At 36.1% G+C, this 20674-nt stretch overlaps 2 protein-coding genes across 6 annotated transcripts in view; both read right to left on the reverse strand.

The window, feature by feature from the left end:
• Positions 1–5490: 5490 nt before the first annotated feature.
• LOC127796230 (uncharacterized) lies at positions 5491–8329 on the reverse strand. 4 transcript variants are annotated; one of them, XM_052328267.1, is made up of 3 exons: positions 8174–8329; positions 6412–7072; positions 5491–6043 (listed from the first exon to the last, which is right to left on the reverse strand). In XM_052328267.1, exons 2-3 carry the CDS (start codon positions 6998–7000, stop codon positions 5919–5921), a joined length of 714 nt encoding a protein of 237 aa, XP_052184227.1. In that variant the 5' UTR covers positions 7001–7072; positions 8174–8329; the 3' UTR covers positions 5491–5918. The 4 variants fall into 4 exon arrangements, with proteins under 4 accessions (XP_052184227.1, XP_052184228.1, XP_052184229.1 ...); XM_052328268.1 differs by having other exon boundaries at positions 6412–7091; positions 8174–8292; XM_052328269.1 differs by having other exon boundaries at positions 6412–7107; positions 8174–8280.
• Positions 8330–10943: 2614 nt separating this feature from the next.
• Positions 10944–20674, reverse strand: part of LOC127798312 (rho GTPase-activating protein 7-like) — a 28510-nt gene continuing 18779 nt past the window's right edge. The window contains exons 18-22 of one of the 2 annotated variants that reach the window (XM_052331786.1): positions 20038–20151; positions 19768–19937; positions 12596–12665; positions 11827–12030; positions 10944–11422 (exon numbers count right to left, since the gene is read on the reverse strand). In XM_052331786.1, the coding sequence (XP_052187746.1) occupies positions 11240–11422; positions 11827–12030; positions 12596–12665; positions 19768–19937; positions 20038–20151 (741 nt within the window). In that variant the 3' untranslated portion in view covers positions 10944–11239. Of the gene's footprint in view, positions 11423–11826; positions 12031–12595; positions 12666–19767; positions 19938–20037; positions 20152–20674 lie in introns of those variants that run through there. The other variant, XM_052331787.1, reaches the window with a different exon arrangement.

Raw genomic sequence — 20674 nt, forward strand, 5'->3', positions numbered from 1 at the left:
TGGATATTAGATTTTTATTTGTTTATTTAGTCAGATGAATTTATCTTCTGTATGTTTAAAAAATAATTACAGAGGATATTTGTGCTAGGGCTGTTCAAATAAATTGGTAGATCGTGAAAATTGCCTGCATTGAATTGTGTGATTTTTTTAAAGAGGTAGTTTGGTGCGGTTTGAAAAACTTTCAAATTGCGGTTTCTGTGATTTGGAGGTTGGCAGTTCGGTCTGATTATATTTTAATTATATTTAAAAATATATATATATAATATAAAATATAAAATAAAAAACGCAACCGCAAGGATGTTTAACCCACTAACCCTAAATCCCCAAATCACTTGTCTCTCCTCTTCTTCGTCCCTCCCCCTCTTCGTCTATCGACGTCAGTGACGCACCCCCTACTACAAGAAGTTTCTCACCGACAGACCCATGCCCCCGTCGGTTGCTGCTGCCAAGTACTTGGCCCTGACCTACCCATCGCACCCAGACACCGATCGAGGCAAGAGCAACGAAGCTTGCGACGAACCGACCCATCCCCTCGCCGGCTGTCGCTGCCACGCACATGGACCTAACCGGCCCGTCTTACCCAAGCACCGACCGAAGCGGGAGTGATGAAGCTTGCGATGAACCGACCCTCGCCACTCACCGCACCAAACTGGCTCACGACACAATTTCGATCAAGGTACTGCAATATCCCGACTAAAATAAGATAGTTTTGAAGCTTTTATTATTTGGAGTAAATCTTAGTCGATGAGCATGTGTGGAAGCTTGGTGATGGTGAACTAGATTGAGAGTTGTTGCATTTTCAGCAAATCGTGGAAATCGAACCGCACCGCATCACAATCTACGGTGCGGTTTGATGCGATTCTCCTCACCAAGTCATGCCAGTCAATTTGCTTATAAGTGCAAACCACATGTGCGGTTCCGTGAATTTTCTTGGCCCAAAATCGGACAGACCGAACCGTGTACACCCCTAGTTTGCACGATATCGCTGTAAAAAAATTTAAATAAAAATTTATTAAATTGTATTTAAAAGCTATTAATTAGTTTTTATTTTTTAAATAAAATAATTCTTAATATAGTAATAAAGTTATTTGAGAAATTAAGTAATTATTTAAAAATTATAAGTCTAAATAAGTGTTTGTTTATATAACAGTATATATATATAGAAAGAGATAGATAATTATACTATCTTATCAATACAACAACAACAGCATATCCAGTCTTTATCCCACTATGTGGGGTCGGCTACATGAATTTTAGACTTCCATGTATTTCTGTCTTTTATCATATCTTCATTTAGATCCATATATTTCATATCAAATTTTAATGTCTCTCCCAAAGTCTTCTTGGGTCTACCTCTACCTCTTTTTGTGACTAATTGTTTTATTTCATCAACTCTCCTCACAAGAGCGTCTCTTACTCTCCTTCTCACATGACCAAACCATCTTAGTCTAGTCTCTCTCATCTTCTCCTCGATTGGCACTACTCCTACCTTATTACGAATAACTTCATTTCTAATTTTATCCTTTCTTGTATGTCCGCACATCCATCTTAACATCCTCATCCCCGCTACACTCGTCTTTTGCTCATGCTGGTATTTGACTGCCCAACATTCTGAGTCATACAGCAAGACTGGTCTTATAGCTGTCCTATAAAATTTTTCTTTCAATTTTAATAGGATTTTACCATCACATAACACCCCCAATGCATTTCTCCATTTTAGTCAACCTGCCTTAATTCTATGTGCGACATTCTCGTGGATTTCTCCATCTTTTTGAATCATTGATCCCAAATAACGAAAATGATTTTTTCTTTGTAAAATTTGGTCTTCTAATTTTATTATAACATCATCCACTCTTGCATTTTTATTAAATTTGCATTCCATATATTATGTTTTCTTTCTACTTAATTTAAATCCCTTATATTCTAAATTGTTTCTCCACAACTCAAGCTTAGTGTTCACTCATTCTTTTGTTTCATCCACCAACACTATGTCATCTGCAAATAGCATACACCATGGCACATCTGTCTGAATATCTTTAGTGAGTTCATCCATTACTAGGGCAAATAATTATGGACTTAGTGCAGAACCTTGATACAGTCCTATTGTAGTTGTAAATGGTTCAGTATCCCCTCCGCATGTTCTGACCATTGTCTCTATACCATGATACATGTCCTTAAGGGCTTGTATATAGGCTATTTTGACTCCTTTCTTCTCTAAAACCCTCCATAATACTTCTCTAGGGACCTTATCATAGGCCTTTTCTAGATCTATAAACACCATATGTAGGTCCTTCTGATGATCTCGATACCTTTCCATTAGACGCCTCAGTAAATATATAGCTTCCATTGTTGACCTACCAGGCATGAAACCAAACTGATTTTCTAACACCTTTGTTTCCTTTCTGAGCCTCTGCTCTATTACTTTCTCCCAAAGTTTCATGGTATGACTCATTAACTTAATTCCTCTATAATTTTCACAGTTTTGAACATCTCATTTGTTCTTGTATATAGGAACCAAAGTACTCTTCCTCCACTCATCTAGCATCTTTTTTGATTTAAGGATGGCGTTAAATAGTTGTTTTAGCTAGGAGATGCCCTCTTCTCCCATGCATTTCCATACTTCTATTGGTATATTATCTAGTCCCACTGCCTTATGATTTTTCATCTTTTTTAATGCTTGCCTTATTTCATTTGAACTTATGCGTCGATAGAATGTGTAGCTCACATTCCCTTCAGAGTTACTAAGATGTCCCAACCTAACTCTTGTGTCACCACCATCATTGAATAATTTTGTGAAATACTCGTTCTATCTCTCCTTAATCGCTCCCTCATTTACTAAAACATTTTGATTATCATCTTTTATGCATTTCACTTGATTTAAATCCCGTGTTTTTCTTTCTCTTGCTTTAGCTAATTTATATATATCCCTTTCTCCATCTTTTGTATTAAGTCGTTTATATAGATTCTCATATGCTTTTGACCTTGCTTCACTAACAGCTCTTTTTGCTGCATTTTTTGCTTCTTTATAATTTTTTTGATTTTCTTCATTGTTGCATTGATATACCGTTTTATAGCAAGTTTTCTTATTTTTAATTTTCAATTGTACCTCTTCATTCCACCACCAAGACTCCTTAAGGTTAGGGGCTCTACCATTTGTCTCTCCAAGGACTACCTTTGCCGTGCTTCTCAGAGCATTAGCCATTTCTTTCCACATTTGGTTTGTCTATCTTTCTCATTTCCATTCCCTTCTACTCCTTAATTTTTCTTTGAAGATTAGTTGTTTCTCCCCTTTTAAATTCCACCACCTGATTTTTGGATTTTGTTTTATGTGATTTTTTCTCTTCCAATTTCTTACTTGGATGTCAAGTACTAGAAGTCTATGTTGAGTAGTCAAACACTCTCCCGGTATCACCTTACAATTCCTACAACATAACCGATCCTCTTGTCTCATGAGTAAATAATCTATTTGGGTGCTTGAGGTGATATTTTTATATGTGATTAAGTGTTCGTCCCATTTTTTAAACCTAGTATTGGTTATAATGAGCCCATATGCCATAGTAAAATCTATGATAGATTTACCCTCATTATTAATTTTCCCGAATCCATATCCTCCGTGTACCTCTCTATATCCGTTTTCGTCTCTACCCACGTGCCCATTTAAGTCACCTCCTATAATCACTTTCTCTTCTCTTGATATCATTTGTATGAGTCCCTCTAGATCCTCCCAGAATTTTGCTTTTATCTCATCACATAACCCCGCTTGTGGTGCATATGTACTAAAGATATTCATAGTCATTCTTCCTAGACTAATCTTCACCATAATAATCCTATCCCCTATTCTCTTTACATCCACTACCTCATCTATTAAGCTTTTATCCATAATAATCCCCACTCCATTTTTCGCTCGATCAGTTCCTGTGTACCATATTTTATATCCAGTTTCTGATAAAGTTTTTACTTTTTTCCCTACCCATCTCGTCTATTGAAGGCACATAATATTAATTTTTCTCCTAATCATCACATCCACCACTTCCATAGCTTTGTCTGTTAATGTTCCTATATTCCATGACCTAATCCTTAATCTATGATTTTGTTTTTGGCCTTGACTTTGGATTTGATTTTATTTTTGGCCTTTGACTTTGAATTTGATTTTGGTTTTGATTTTGATTTTAATTTTGGACTAATTTCTTTACCCACATCCGTCCAAGCAAATGCGAGAACCCTTGCTCATTTATCACTACATCTCGGCGCCGATGCAGCGGCCTTAGCTCACTTGTCACTACACGGGGGCAGTGTAGCGCATCGCTATGACAGGTTACACCCACGCCCAAACGATTTTTCATAATTTGTCTAAAATTCATGTTTTGGATCCGACTAAGTTTTACGTTAGCTGTCGGCTACCTAACACAACCCTCCTCCTTTATCCGGGCTTGGAACCGGCAGTGGATAACATCCCCAGGCGGAGTTATACTACCTTATCAATAGCCAAAAAAAAAAAAAAAAAAATTGACAATCACGCTGGGCAGATTAATTATGAAACGTCTAGATGTGAACAAATAATAGGGTTCGGCGATTTATTTGCCCTAATATTATTTAAACACCAATTTGCGAAATTTTCTCCGCAAGAATTAGTAAAGAAATATTTCGTTATAAAAAATTCAATTGCCATAAGTTAGAGGAGTTGATTAGTGATTTATTAATTATCTTATTGTGATGAAAGAGTTGGTGTGTAATTATAAAGAGATGGTAATAACTTAAAAGGTCAAAGAAGTATCACCCTCATGCTTGGAAATTGGAATATGCCATTCTTGACCAATTCCATCAAATTGGAACGGAATTAAAGAATGTGAGATGCAATAATGGTTGGACAAACGAAGAAACTGATGAGTAACCCTCAGCTGGTGGCATTACATTACATGGAAGAATCTGCACTTGTAACACAAAATCACTGTAGATCTCTCTATAAATTAACAAAGCTAGAGTCCATGTTTCAGTTTTGGAAGAGGAAAAAAAAATTCAACATCAGATACTATAATATGTTCATCGTCACAAAATTAATCTACCCAAAATGAAAAATCTCAATTGTTATAACAAGTATAACTTTTGGATAGTGCACAACCAATAATAAGTCCTAAAAAGGTCACATTGGTGCACAAGACTGGGGAGGGTCATTTTTATATATTATTTTATTCTATTTTGCATATCCTTTTGCAAAAGAACAATTGCTACCAAGGTTCATAAAAGATGTAACCTTGAAAAGACTTTGGTACAAATACAAAATAGTAAACATGTCTCAGGTAGGAGAACGACTCCTCGAGGATCACTTCCACATTTAGTATCAATGCAAAAACTCAAACATGAAGAAGGTTCTTGAGGCATAAAGCAAAAAAAAAAAAAAAGGATCACTTCAAAGTTCTGAAACTACAAACATTCAACAAATCTAACGACTTACCCTCATTGAACAACCTCAAGTCTCAGAAGGGCTACTGCTGGAAGAATGATCTAAGAGAAGCTTATCTTAGATCAGCTACACATGCTGACAATGGAATTAACAATCACCACTACAAGGGTTAGTCCTTTAGGCATGATCAGTCCACGAGAATATATCGTAAGGCACAATAATACTAGGCCAATACTAATAGGCTGGGTAATAGACCATTCTTAAACTTCAAAGCAGAACCCCGGACAAGATATGGCTATAAATACAATTAGGTAGTGCAAAAACAATCTTAAATGACTACCTATATGTCAAATAACGATGATATGGCAACAAAAAGACACTTGATGCTAAGAGTTAAAAAAAAAAATTTACATGGCATACGGTTTGGAGGAAGCCAAAAAACACATTAAATCCTAATGGCCCTTGCTTCAGTTGACTTGGCACAGTGAGTACCCTTAAATAACCAATGACCAACATTTCAAGTTTTTGGCACAGTCCATCCTTTCCATTTCATGTTGCTTAGCCATCCAAACCCAATTGATAACTGCCCCGACTGTAGATACAATAGATGCTTTCTGTAAGGTATAAGTACACTCTTGAGACCTGCAATAGAAGCATATATAAACACAGACGCAAGAGAACATGGAAATGCCCCTCATAAGCAAAGAAAGCTACCACAAAGCAATAACTCCGTGACCCCCACCCGCCAAAAAAGAAGTCAAAGATGAAGAGAAAGAACACTGATATGTATACTATATATACCAAGAGAAGAAAAAGGAAATAATGAATGTAATAAAAAAATAAAATAAGTCTACTTAGCAAAAGAAGAAGTTTTAATGGGAATAGAACCCAAAAAAGAAGACTAATTTTCAATTAGCAGGAAGGAAAAAAGAGGGGAACAAAAAGAAATATATGATGGTTTAATTGCTATTTAATTCGATACTAGAAGACACTTTCTGAGTGTTGAGTACCTGAAATACACATTGTCCTATAAAGATGAGCAACACGAGCATCCCCTTTTGTACTCATGTGAGGCCTCTCCAAGCACTCAAGAAATGCTAGGTCCGCCTTAAGAAGTTCAGCCTGGTCATGACTGTCATATCCAATGTCATGACAATAGCAGCAAAAGTCCAACCAATCAATTGGACGTTTGTCCCAAAGAAGAGATCCTCTATCTTTCCCACTCGACCAATTGGGTCCACAATAATGCCCATAACGAGGGAATAACTGGCAAAGAAATGCTCTTGGACCTGTATGCCATGGAACCTTGGATACATATGGTCTGAAGCGTATATTTGAATAACCAACATTAGAGTCAGCAATGCAATATCGTGCATGCTTTTTCAAGTTCTTGTTAACAACAGATGGCACTTGAACTTTATCTCTAGCATTAATAACCCAATGAACAAATGATAGCAGAGACCAAGCCCATAATTTGATATCAAAATGAACCTGTTGTCTGGGTTTTCCCAGAGGTGCAGTCATCGACATAAAGTTTGTCTCCATGTCTTTATTTGAATTGGTCCCAAACAAGGGGATACTCAGAAATCCAAAATTCATTGCTGATAATTGAAGATCCCACTAATATATACACTTCAGCCACAAAACATCTTTGATTCACTAGGCCAACCACTGTAAACGCATCACAAAGCTGTGTCAAGAACAACCTATTTCAAAATGTAAGCATGAGAATAACATTGTCCACTTTAAAATTCCAATCAAAATGAAACCCTGGTAACTAGACGTGTGTTAGTTGAAAACTGTAATGAAGCTGTTTCTTTCTCTTTTTTCTTGTTTGGACAAATCTTGATTAATGGATTTATAGTGCTGGCATTAAAAAGTTATGCCCACACACTAATTATTTCCAGTAAGATCTAAGCCAAATAAAAAATAAATCTCACAACACAACGAGAAAGTAAAAGGAGGCTATATTAATATATAAAAAGAACAAAATAATAATTGTCGACCATAATAACAAGAGAAGTTTTTTACTTGAGGCTCTTATAATGTTACTAGGAAACTGAAAGGTCATAGCGGGAGAATACAAATTGCAACCAATATTCACATTCGAGCAACCAGAAGATTTGCTGATTCACTGAAAATAGCAAGAAATGGAAGTTAGCACAACTAATGCTTTTAATTTTTATTTATTGATTAATTTGTTTTCTGGTTGACGAAGAGCCATAGTGGGAAAACACAAATTTTCGATCTAAAATTTTTGAAGCTTAGATAACAGATAATTACACACTGAAGAATCTATTTCTCTGTTTTCTCATAAGGATCTCGGGTATCTAAGAGATGAAGATGAATTCCAAGAAGCACCCCAATCTATCACTGCGTCAACACAATAAATTTCTAAGAAGCTTCAAAGTGACTTCAGTTCTTAAGGAGAAAACCCCCAAAATATATGTAACTCAATCTATCCGTCCTCAATATGCTTTCTCAATAGTAGTATTAGAAGAATGAAGTACTGTATTCTCTTCGCGTTTGTGTTCTTGCTCTATCATCAGGAAAACTTTTTTTTTTTTTTTTTTGGATTCCCTGAAAGCGACTAACACTATCAGAGTAAATGCGTGAACAAATTAGAAAGCAATTAGATACAGCCAAGAATTAATAGAGCTGAAAATCATGGAAACGAGAAATTCGAGCTTCTAACACAGAAAAGTTGAAAGGAAGAAAGGAAGCTTCAAGTCGAACAACACCTAGGGCCTAGTTTCATAACACAATACATACCTGAGACTGCGAAGCTTCATCGACCACGAGTCGGAGAGCCCTGAAGCAAAGAGATAAAAGGGGAGAGAGAGAGAGAGGCTTGTGGTGGACGTTGTAAACGGACCACTTATGGACTCCTCGCTGCGCTCTTGAGTCGACAAGGACAATTATATCGTTATTACACCGAGATCTCCCTCAAATAGAACGTTTTTTCACTTAAACCCTAAAAGCTAGAAGATACTACACTAAGACCTAGAATTTTAAGTAAAATGTCAAGATAGCCCACCGTCAAACGATTTGGACGGAACAATGGCGAAAATTAAATCTATTCTCTTCATATTTCACTTTTTAGTTTTAATTTTAAATTTTTAATTTATTTTTAATTTTATATTTTAAATGTCAACTTTAAAATTTTTAAAAATAAATTCTTTTTGACATTCTAAAAAACTATTTTTAAAACAAAAAATTAAAAAATACGTTTGCTATAAAATTTAAAAAAAATTATTTTATAATATTTTATTTAATAAAGTTGATTATTAAATAATAGAATTAATACTTTTAAATATAACATTTTATATTAAATATGTGTAATACACTTAATAATATATTATATGTTATCTTATATTTTTAATTATAATATATTATAATTTTTAAAATTTTAAATAAATATATAATTTTATTTTTTAAATTTAAGAATAGAACTTTTTTTTTTTTTCTTTTTCTATTTCCTCCACAACGCATACATCTTCTCTTTCGCAAGCAACCACTGTTAGCCAGAGATTCACACGATTAGAGTTTATTATTAAAAAGTCTAAGTCAAGGGAGTTAATATACACAAAAATGAGTCAGATTTAACAACTACATTTTCATAGATTTGATTTTTAATTTTCGGCTAAAACTCAAAAACGCAGTCGATCACTACCAGCCATCGTGACCGGTTGTTTTCGACGATCAGAGACCTAGAGTGCCTTTGCCATGTTCAACTGACCATGGCCTTGTGCATTACCATGGTCGTCGGGCTTTATTTCTCTGCCACGGTCGTCGTTTGGATGTTGTTTCACCATGGCCGTTGGTCTTTATTATCGTTGGCTTCATGCAATCGTCAACAATGGAGGATGAAGAAGAAAAGAGGAGTTGGTGGTGGCGGGCGAAATTGACGGTAGCTTGAGAATAAAGAAAAAATGAGAGCAAAAGGAAGAAAGAAATGATAAGTTTTGTGTGTGTGCGAGATTGGGTTTGGGGTGAGGTGTGGGTTTATTTTTCACGTTTTGGTGTTTTCAACTAGTTTTGGTTAAAAACACATTTTGAGTTTTTTTTACAAAACTTTTCTTTGTTTTCAAAAATATGTTTTTGAAAATAATAAAATAAACGTGCTTTCAGTATTTTGAAAAATTGAAGACTGAAAACAACAACAAAAAAAGGACTTCGGGCTTGATTTCATTTGATAATTATTTTTTTAATATAATTTTATTTTATTTATGCTTTATTCTTTACTTAGCCTTTGAATTACTTGTAAAATAAATATTTGAAAAGATATTAAACAATTAAATAAAAAAATGAAGAAAATTGAGATGAACACGTTTTAGTGTTTACGTGTTTCGCCAATTTTTATTTTATTTTTTTAAATGAAAGTTCATTTTTGAACAAAACAATTCAAACAACATTTCTTTATTTAATAAAAAATGAAAACAACAAAAACAAATGAGGATAATAAAGTTTTCCTTAGTAAATTAATTAATTATTTAATAATAATATATTTTAAGTCAATTATTTTAAATTAATTATGCGTGATTATGTGTTCATGACAATAATATATTTAATCTTATTAAGAATAAAAAATATATATATTATTATCGTAATGTCTTAGAAACATAATATGATTTTTTAGACGGTTTTTAGATAATCTAAATTAGAATTTTTTTCTTGGCTGTAAAAGTTTTGGGATTTTTTTTAATATTATTAAAATATAAACACAGTATAAGATTATGAATAGCTATTTTTTTTATTCCTATATTTCATGGAGTGAGACATAACTTCATTATATTTTTAAAACACAAATGAATTTATTAAAGATAACAATAGATATATATACACACAAAATTATTATGTTGTTCGGCAACAACTTTTGCCCAACGTGAGAAAAATCAGAGAAAGGGCGTAGACAGCACCACCCCTTCCCCAACCTATATTGCATGAAAACACCTCATAGGTGTCGTTTTCCTATTTCTGAAACGTTTCGAAAACGTTTCTTATTCCTATTTCGAACTCTATTTATGCTTATTTTTTTAAAAAATATTCGTTTCTATGTTTTCGTTTCCTATCGAAAACGTTTTCCGTTTCCCATTTCCGTTTCCGTGCACTATAACCCCCAACACACACCCTCCCTCTATGCTCGTGACAGGCAAACTTGACCCGAGTAAGAAATTAGTATATACATATAATGTTTCAATTTGACTCAAAATATAAAATTCATAGATATTTATATCATGTATTAAATTATTTTATTTTAAATAATTTTATGACAAATCATTAAAGCTGTGAATTTTATATTTCAACCTTAAATATGTAAGATGCATTAAGGTCAAAATCACATTTTAAACATAAATAAATTGAACAAAGTGCAGAGTTAAAAATTTGTGAATTGGGACAAGTCAGCCTGAATTTACAATCTGTAATCTGTACTATTATTATTAGTCTTGAGCAGCGGGTAGGCTTAATATATGGAAAAATTAAATCAATAGACTTGTTTAATGCATTTTGATTAATTTTGCAACGATTCATATGGAAGGAATTAGTGAGACAACTCTAATAAATTCAATTGTAGCTGAGCAGATAGTCCTTCCACTGAAAACAGAAAAATAAGCGTTGTTTTCAGTGGCTACAAGCGCTTGCGTACTTTACATATTTATGTTTCCACTTGTAAGAGCAGGATCCTCCCAACAAGTACATTTCATTTTGTGAATTTAAATAGTAGTTCAATTTTGTGCACCCTTTTTGGTATAATATGGTTTATGCAAAAACAATAAAAAATAAAAAAAAGAGGTAAGAAGTTGACCTCTCAAATGCCTTGAGAAGCAGTATCTTTGATCAAATCCATGCTGGAGATGATTTATAAGCAAAACCTTGTGAAGATTCCGGCCCACAGTTCAAGCTGAGGCTGTGAAGTTGTTCCATCAGCTGAGATTTTCGTTCCTTGAAATGGTCTAGAAGTGTTGTCAATTCTTCCAAAGCAGAAGATGCAGCCGAAAGACTCCTAGAGTGATTCATCACCTGCAACCATTAAGACAAATGCAGATTTGGAAATGGAGAAAACAAAGGTCACTCGAAAAGGCTGTAATTTTCTTTTCGTGCTTCTTTCCCCAGAAAGTAGCTACTAGAAGAAAAGGAGAAGGCAAATGGATAATCTGTATTAATCTGAAAACTGGCAAGTAATAGATCTCAACTTCACATTAACTAGAAGAACTTTGTACTAAATTAGTCCTAACGTCTGCATTGCTTTTGCAAAGTAAACATCTCGATTGTAAGAGAGTATCACCATTCAAATCTAAATGAAATAACCAGGCTTTTACAGAGTTCAAAATGACATAAATGTGCATATTTTCTTCATTTTTTTTTGCAATTTGTGGTCAAGCAAACATCTTAGTTGTGGTTGTAGTTGAAATTCATGGTCATACCTCTGCTGTGACTGAACTGGAAGGCAAGGAAACAAAATCAATGGCATTAAGCCCATCCATAGAAGTACTTGTGCATGGCTCAGCATCGTTCAAATCACTAATGCTTGCTGAGTCCATGAATTGCATTCGAGCAGGATGCCTAATACTGCCACACATTAGCACTTGTCCGGTAGCATTTCTCATTGCTGCCCCTGATAAATCTTCCTACAGCAAGATGGTCAACAATTACGTATGGATAATGTCAAGACATGCAAGACCCATGGGACGTCAATGCTTATCAAAAAGAAGGGAAGAGGGAGACACTTTCTTCTTCATTGAGTTTACATTGAGGCGAACTCTGTTATGCATGCGGCACAGAAAGGGTTAGATAGAAGCTCAAAACTAGCTACCCAGTTTGAGGCCACCCTGTAGTGTCTCAGAAAAACTCATAATTAAATTGGACCTGGAAGCTAGTTTGCTTCCTAGGTTATACTTGAATAATACAACATTAAAAAACTTGTGCACTCTCACGCGAGGAAACTTTTTTTTGTTTTTGCCCTTATTACTTACTAATATATATATATATATATATATTTTTTTTTTGGGGTGGGGGGGGGTGGGGGAGGGGAAGGAATCTAACTGGATAGCAATTTTTTTTTTTTTTTGGCGTTGAGAGGGAGGGAGGGGCTGTAAATGCTTAGTGAACCAACTGAATAATAATCAGCATGCCACCAATGAAAATTTCAAACATCTCAAAACCAACAAGCAAAGACAACATAAGGGCAATTACCTCGGCTCCTTGTTTCCTTTCATCATTAACAAAAGCCAGAGTTGTATCAAAATCTTGTAGAAAGTATTTACTGCAAGATTAAAAATATAAACAGAATAAGAAAAATAATATCTAACTGGATATATCATTTAAGTGAATATGGTATTACCCTAATCCCTAAATTTAGCCAGGGAAAAAAATTGAAAAAAAAAAAAAAAAAACCTTCATATATGGAATGCTATTTCAGGACTACTTTGCTTCAAGTTAATTACTCCAAGAGCAAATCTGCATAATGAATTTTGGTCGATTTGACATTGAAACCACCACCCATGAGGAAAAACATATACAACAACAACATATCCAACCTTTATCCCACTATGTGGGGTCGGCTACATGAATTCTAGACTTCCATGTATTTCTATCTTTTGTCATATCTTCATTGAGATCCATACACTTCATATCAAACTTTAATGTTTCTCTCAAAGTCTTCTTAGGTCTGCCTCTATCTCTTTTTTTGATTAGTTGTTCCATTTCATCAACTCTCCTCACAGGAGCGTCTCTTGGTCTCCTTCTCACATGACCAAACCATCTTAGTCTAGTCTCTCTCATCTTCTCCTCTATTGGTACTACTCATATCTTATTACGAATAACTTCATTTCTAATTTTATTTTTTCTTGTATGGCCGCACATCCATCTTAACATCCTCATTTCCGCTACACTCGTATTTTGCTCATATTAGTATTTGACATGTGAAAAACTATATTCATATATACTCTATTCACTCGGTCAATTGGCTGAAACCACACTAGTCCCACATCAATTACATGAACATTGAGATATGATATCCAAAAAGTAACCTAACCCTACCTCAAATCGTCTTCTTTTTTTTTTTTTTGGCCAGAACTGAGTAAAGCAACCTTAACAATTTGAAAAGTTAATGCACTAACACTACAAGGCACTTGGCAATCTTATGACTCCAAAAACTATGAGGGGATAAACATATCTTTACACTAAATTCAATGACAAAAACATAGGTAGATCCTGCACGTGAGAAATATTGCATTTTTATTAGACCCTATGGAAAAAGTTAATTTTTCTTCACTCCATCAAAGGGCAGTACACGGACATAATATATACACAAAAGAGAAATCTAATCACATCCCTAAAAATTAGGAATCTCCTAAGAATCAGCAATCAACAAATCTAGATGGAAAACAAGGAAAGTTCGGAACTGTACAATCTCCTATCTGTGCATTGCCTAAAATAGAGAGATTCTGAAATATGAATTTTGGAATATTTTGACACTCCCCCTTAAGCTGGAGAATATAGGTTTGTCATTCCCAGCTTGCCAACAATCTTTTTAAACGTATGGCTAGCTAGCCCTTTAGTGAGAACATTAACAAGTTGGTCTCCTGATGGGACATATGGTGTACAAATTAATCCATTGTTGAGCTTTTCTTTTATGAAGTGCCGATATACTTCCACATGCTTAGTTCGATCGTGTTGAACCAAATTGTAAGCAATACTTATAAGTGATTTATTGTCACAATATAGTTTCATAGGACTTTCCCACTCAATTTTGAGATCATCTAGTATTATCTTGAGCCAAAAAAGCTCACAAATTCCTAGTGCCATGGACCTAAACTCAACTTCCACACTTGATCTTGCCACTACCGGTTGTTTCTTGCTCCTCCATTTGATTAAATTTCCCCCAACAAAAGAGCAATAACCAGATGTTAATCTCCTATCAACTATGGAGCATGTATAGCAGTGTTCAAAAACGCGCTAGGCGCTAGTCGGGCGCCAGGCTGGGGCCTAGCGCCTAGGCGGGGCCTAGGCAGCAACTAGGAAAAATGATATTTTTTTTTCTAAAAACCTTTTGATGTAATTTGATATTATTTTCAAGTAAATCAAAGTTGAAAAGACAAGTGAAATAATGGAATTAAGTTGTAAAGCAACGCAAGCTTGCTACTTCAAAAAGCAGCAAGCAAGCAACAAGCGAGCAACGAGCAGCTTTGCGTTCCTGCTTGCTACTGCAACAAGCAACAACGTAGCAGCAACGCAAGCTTGCATTGGCAGAGAAAGATGGATAGTTGGATACATACCGCAGCAAGACGCGATCAGCGACGAGAGATGACAGCCAATAGATGAGATTGGAGGCGACAAGAGAGAACGACCAACAGGTGAGGTTGGCGGCAATGAGAGAGCAGGACCAAGAGAAGAGATCGATGGCGGCGGCGGCAAACGACCAAGAGGAGATCGAAGACGAGAGAGAGAGAGGAGCCGCGATGAACAACCAGAGAGAGAAAGGGAAAGGGGAAATAGAGAAAAGGAAGGGGAAATAAGGTCGGCCCAAGACGCACACGACCTAGGTGGCCCAGGCTGCGCGCGAACCAAGTGGCCGCCCAAGCGGTTAGGCGTCACCTGGTCCGCCTAGGCGGTGTCGCGGCCCGATTAGTCAGGCATGGCGCACAGGGCTGCCGAGTAGCCCTAAATCGCCGCGACCGGTGGCCGCTCAGCGCCTAGGCGGCCGCCTAGGCCGAATTTTCGAACACTGATGTATAGTCTACATCTATGTAGACTTCAAGATTGAAGTTTGTACCCTTCTTAAATAGAATTCATTTGCCCATATGTGCCTTCAAGTACTAAAGAATGCGATATATTGCAAGGAGATGTGTCTTCTTAGGGTGGTGCATGAATTGACTCACAATGCTAACTGCATAGGCTATATTTGGTCGAGTGTGAGATAAATAAATTAGTCTTTCAACGAGTCTCTGATACATTCCCGAATCCACTGGCTCATCTTCTGTTGCTTCACCAAGCTTGTGGTCGGTTTCAATTGGTGCCTCTACAAGCTTGCATCTTGTTTGCTAGTCTCATTAATTAGATCAAGAACATACTTTTACATAAAGATTCCTCCTTTTGACTGTGCCACTTATATTCCCAATAAGTATCTTAATTGCTTAATTGCCCTAAATCCTTAATCTCAAACTCCATAGATAGGCATTCCCTTAGGACTTTCTCTTCCTTCTCATCATTTCCAGTGACAATAATGTCATCTACATAAACTAGGAGTGCAGTCACCCCCCCCCCCCCCCGACACTGTGTGTTTCACAAATAAGGTATGGTCGCCTTAACTTTGTGTATATCCCATTGAAAACATTGTTTTGTAAATCTACCAAACCAACCTCTTGGAGATTGTTTTAATCCATAGAGTGTCTTTTTTAGTCTAAACACCTTCTTGTTTGTATCAATGTCAAATTCCGAAGGACAAACCATGTAAATTTCTTCTTCTAGATCCCCATGTAAGAAGGCATTCTTTATATCAAACTAGTGTAAATTCCAGTCAAAATTTGTTGCCAATGATAACAAGACGCTCATTGTATTCGTCTTGATCACTGGTGCAAATGTGTCTTGGTAGTCAACACTATATGTTTGAATGTAGCATTTTGCAACCAGTTTGGTCTTGTATCTCTCCAAAGACCCATCTACCTTGCATTTCACAAAAAACACCCATTTGCATCCAACTAGTCATTTCCTCTCGATAAATCAACCACCTCCCATGTTTTGTTTTTTTCAAGTGCATCCATTTCCACTTCATGGCATGTCTCCACTCCTTACTCTCTAGTGCCTCAAAGACAATTTGGGCATCTTAATGGAGTTAAGGTGGGTGAGAAAGCTTTTGTGTGAAGGTGACAATCTTTCAAAGATCACAAAATGAGACAAAGGATGGCTTGTACATTTTCAGCTACCTTTTCTGAGTGCAATGGGAAGGTCAAGATCACCCTCATTACTATTTGAATCTGAGAGTGGGAAATATTGGTTAGACCCAATAATAGGAGGAGAAGTACTAACCTCTATGTTTACCTCAATTCCGGGATTCGGTTTGGAATGTTGAGTGTGCTTTGGTGAAGTCATGATACTCTTCCTTCTTGAATAGACAGATTCAATAGGTGGCCTCTGTTCGAGTTCTAAGATTTTTGATGGCTGGGAATTGAACTTGGACTCAGTTCAGATTTCAATAAGAGTGGACTCCAGAGAGACTAGTGAGTCAAGCTGTTGCGTGATGGAAATGGGTAAGGATAAGAAATTAATCCAATCATTGTCTTCCGAAGGCCTAGGTTCCCCTTGAAGACCATGATTGGAAAATAAACTTTTATGTTGAACAAAAGTGACATCAGCTAAGGCAAAGGTTTTGCGGGATAATAGGTGGTAACATTTGTAGCCCTTTTGAGTAGAGGAATACCATATGAAGACACATTTGAGAGCTCTTGGATCAAGTTTGTTACGATTATGCAAGTGAACATGGACAAACACAACACTGCCAAATACCCAAGTGGGTAAGAAGATTGAAGAGGTAAAATGCAGATAAAAATGTGCGAAAACTTGCCAAGGACTCTTAAAATCAAGAGTGTGGAAGGGTGTGCAATTGATTAAATGAGCAGATGTAAGAACGGCTTCCCCCCATAGATAGTTTGGGACTTTGTTTTGAAACATCAAGGCATGGGTAGTAGACAACAAATAAACATTTTTTCTCTTTGCCACTCCATTTTGGCGAGGGGTAGATACACACAAAGATTTATGAATGATTCCTTCGTTTTGAAAGTATGAGAATAAGTTTTGATCAAAATGATTTCGTGCATTGTCTGACCTTATCTTTTTTATTTTTACCCCAAATTGATTTTGAATCACATTATGAAAGATTGGAAAAATGACACTCACATCATATTTTTTCTTTAAAAGAAAAAACCTAAGTTACAGGGGTGCAATTGTCCATAAAGGTTACAAACCAAGTAGCCCTAGAAATATTTTGTACATTAGAGGGTCCCCAAATATCAATGTGTATTAAGAAGAAAGGCACTTTGGATCTCTTATTACTGATTGGAAAATGCACACGTTTGTGATTGGCAAGCTCACAAATATCACAATGAAATGTGTTGACATCTACATCTTTAAATAAAGATGGAAACATGACTCAAAGAACCCTGAACAAAGGATGACCTAAAGGTGATGTTGAAGCCAAATCTGACCCAGGGTGGTACTATTTGTATTGTATGGCAAAGAAATAGAGAAGTGAACCTTATTGAACCCCCCAATTTTGTCTGCCAATTCAAGATAAGCCCATTGTTTTCCTTAGCATGCCCAATCGTCCACCTTGAATCTCAATCCTGAAAAACATAGTAATTTGAAAGAAAAGTTAGAATGCAATTTGAGTCATTGATCAGGTGTTGAACGGATATGAGATTTGCGGTGAGTTTTGGGACATGTAAGCCATTTTTAAGGTCAGAGAAGGCTTAGATGAATGTCACCTATTCTAGCTATGGCGATGGAGGATCTATTAGTTGTGATAATTTTCTGGGAGCTAGAACATGGAGTATAAGTTTAGAAAGAAATTGAAGAAAAAGCCGTGTGATCGGTTTCTCTAGAATCAATTATCCATGAAGTGGGTTGGTTGTAATCCGAAGCATTAAGACCATGAGAGGCGAGAGACATGCCTAATTGTGCAAATGACCAGACACTAAAGTTGGTGGAAGATGTACCTAGAGTTTCAAGAAAGGCCTTCAACTTCTCAATGTCCTTTTTATTGAATTCCATTGTGCTAGAGGTTTCCTAGGATTCCAACTCCTCCTTTGACAGAGATAGATTTGCCTATCACTTCCTTTGTCTACCATACCCACAGTCAACATCCTGGGGTCTACCATGAAACTTATAGCATTCATCTTTAACATGGCCTTTTTTCTTGCAATAGTTACACACAATATTGAACCTGTTGTTTTGCTTGGATTCAGATTTCTTACCCTTTGAATGCGAAGCAGCTTGCTTGTCTAGAGGATTATCCTTGTAGCCCCTTGTTGTTAACGCCGATCCTTCCATCGCTTGATCATTAAGCATCACATCCCTTCTACTCGGATAATAGCAATGTCTCATTCAACGATGGTAACTCGTCCTTGCCAAAGATCTGAACCCTAACTTGATCATATTCTAGCTGAAGTCCAACCAAGAAATCATAGATTCGATCTTTTTCAATAAACTTCATTAATGTAGCATCATCATCATGGTCTTTCATTGGAATGGATCAGTAGCGATCCATCTCCTGCCATAAATTCTTCAATAAATTCATATACTCAGTGACAAAATGATTACCTTGTTTGGCAGCCATCAATTTGATCTTGATCTCATAAATCTGGGTTGAGTCGTTCTTCTTGGAGTATGTCTGTTGAATAGCCTCCCAAATCTCCTTTGTCATGGACAAGAACATACAAGTATCACTGATTTCTGATACCATTTCATTCCAAATCCATGCCATGACCAACAGGTCCTATTCATCCCATGCTCCAAACTTAGGGTCATCAAGTTTTGGTCCTATGCCAAGGATATGACTAAGTTTTCCTTTCCCTTTGAGAGACGTTTGAACCAGTTGTGATCGCTTTAGATAATTTTTTCCATTCAATCTATAAGAGGAATGGAGATTTCGCAATTCTCCCAAGGGTGTATTGCTAATTGCTTCTTCAGCAAGAACAAGAGTTTTGAGACTTGTGGTGACATTAATTAGACATGTCGATACAAGGAGGGTTTTTTATCACAGGGGGAACACGGCTTTTGGGAAAAAAATTCAAAGAGAGAGCCTAGACTCTGATTCCAAAAAAGTTAATTTTTCTTCACTCCATCAAAGGGCAGTACATGGACAGAATATATACACAAAAGAGAAATCTAATCACATCCCTAAAAACTAGGAATCTCCTAAGAATTAGCAATCAACTAATCTAGATGGAAAACAGAGAAAGTTAGGAACTGTATAATCTCCTAACTATACATTGCCTAAAACAGAGAGATTCTGGAATATGAATTCTGGAATATTCTGACAGACCCCATTCTTGTTGAATAATGAGAATTTGGCCAAAACAGCAAGATATCTTCAACCAGATGACACAGAAAGCTAGAACAAAATCCAAATAATTAAATCCAAAAAGAATTATAATCCATCATCAGAATAAATTCATATATGAAGCAACTTTATAATTTCTCCTTCAGTTGGAAGTGAGGATAGCTTCCTGAAAATGGGAGCAATGAACTTTTAGAAATCAATACTCTTTACAGTACCTTGAACACTCCAAAAAATAGCCCATAACCACCCCAACATCTGTAAATTTCAGAAGAAAGAAAATATAATATATTTGGGTTCTGCCACTTACGGTTGGGAATTATGATTTTGGATGTCTTTACAAAAATCATATGCATCAGGGAGGGAGCCATAGTGACTCAGACGTTGCTGATTCAGTTGATGATGGAGTACTGCAATTTTCTGCTTCAACCTAGCAACATCTGCTTCAGCAAGAGCAATTTCCTCAAGCTCAGCCCTTGTCTTCAGATTAGAGTACACTCATAAGAATGTGTTGCAGAGAGTTCTAAGTGAACAGCCACAAGGAGGAGGAAAAGACTGAACTTTATAGAACAATACAGACCTTGGAATCCATACCAACAGAGCTTGGGAACTGTTCAAAAGATATGTTCAATCCAACCTCCAAAGCAGCATGTAAATCTCTCTCAGCTTGGAGCTCATCTTGGAGTCTCGCAACCTATGACAACAATCATACAAAAGTCAGTAAAAGCATGTTAAAATAAGATAAGATTGAGTTCTGGAGTCCTTCAGAACCAAGTTAAAGTAATTTAGAAAGAATGGCAATAGGGAGCTCTTGGCCAAAGTAATGAGGAAACATTCATTTAATCTGCATAAAACAAGGATGCAAAGCATAGAGCATTCATTTGGGGCGAGGGGGGGCATTAGTCAACCCAAACACCCTAAAGCCCATTGTTGTGCTAATAAAAATCTAGAAAACAGGATTTCTTTAGTTATTTAAATTTTATAATTGGCAACAGAAAAAATCTCAAGTGAAAAAAATCCCCCAAGTCAATACAACTTGATAAAATATTTGCAAACCAATAGAACATGTGATGGGTGAATTAATGAGCATGGACAGAACCACTGAAGAAGTTATAGAGCAGAGAGGAATCAAGAAAGCAAAGAGCAGTTCAATAAAGGGCCATTTAAGATTTGAATTATGGTTAAACAGGCATGCCAAACTTAACATTTTGAGCAAA

The sequence above is a fragment of the Diospyros lotus genome, chromosome 3, assembly GCF_014633365.1.
Source record: "Diospyros lotus cultivar Yz01 chromosome 3, ASM1463336v1, whole genome shotgun sequence".
In the NCBI taxonomy this organism is placed as follows: domain Eukaryota; kingdom Viridiplantae; phylum Streptophyta; class Magnoliopsida; order Ericales; family Ebenaceae; genus Diospyros; species Diospyros lotus.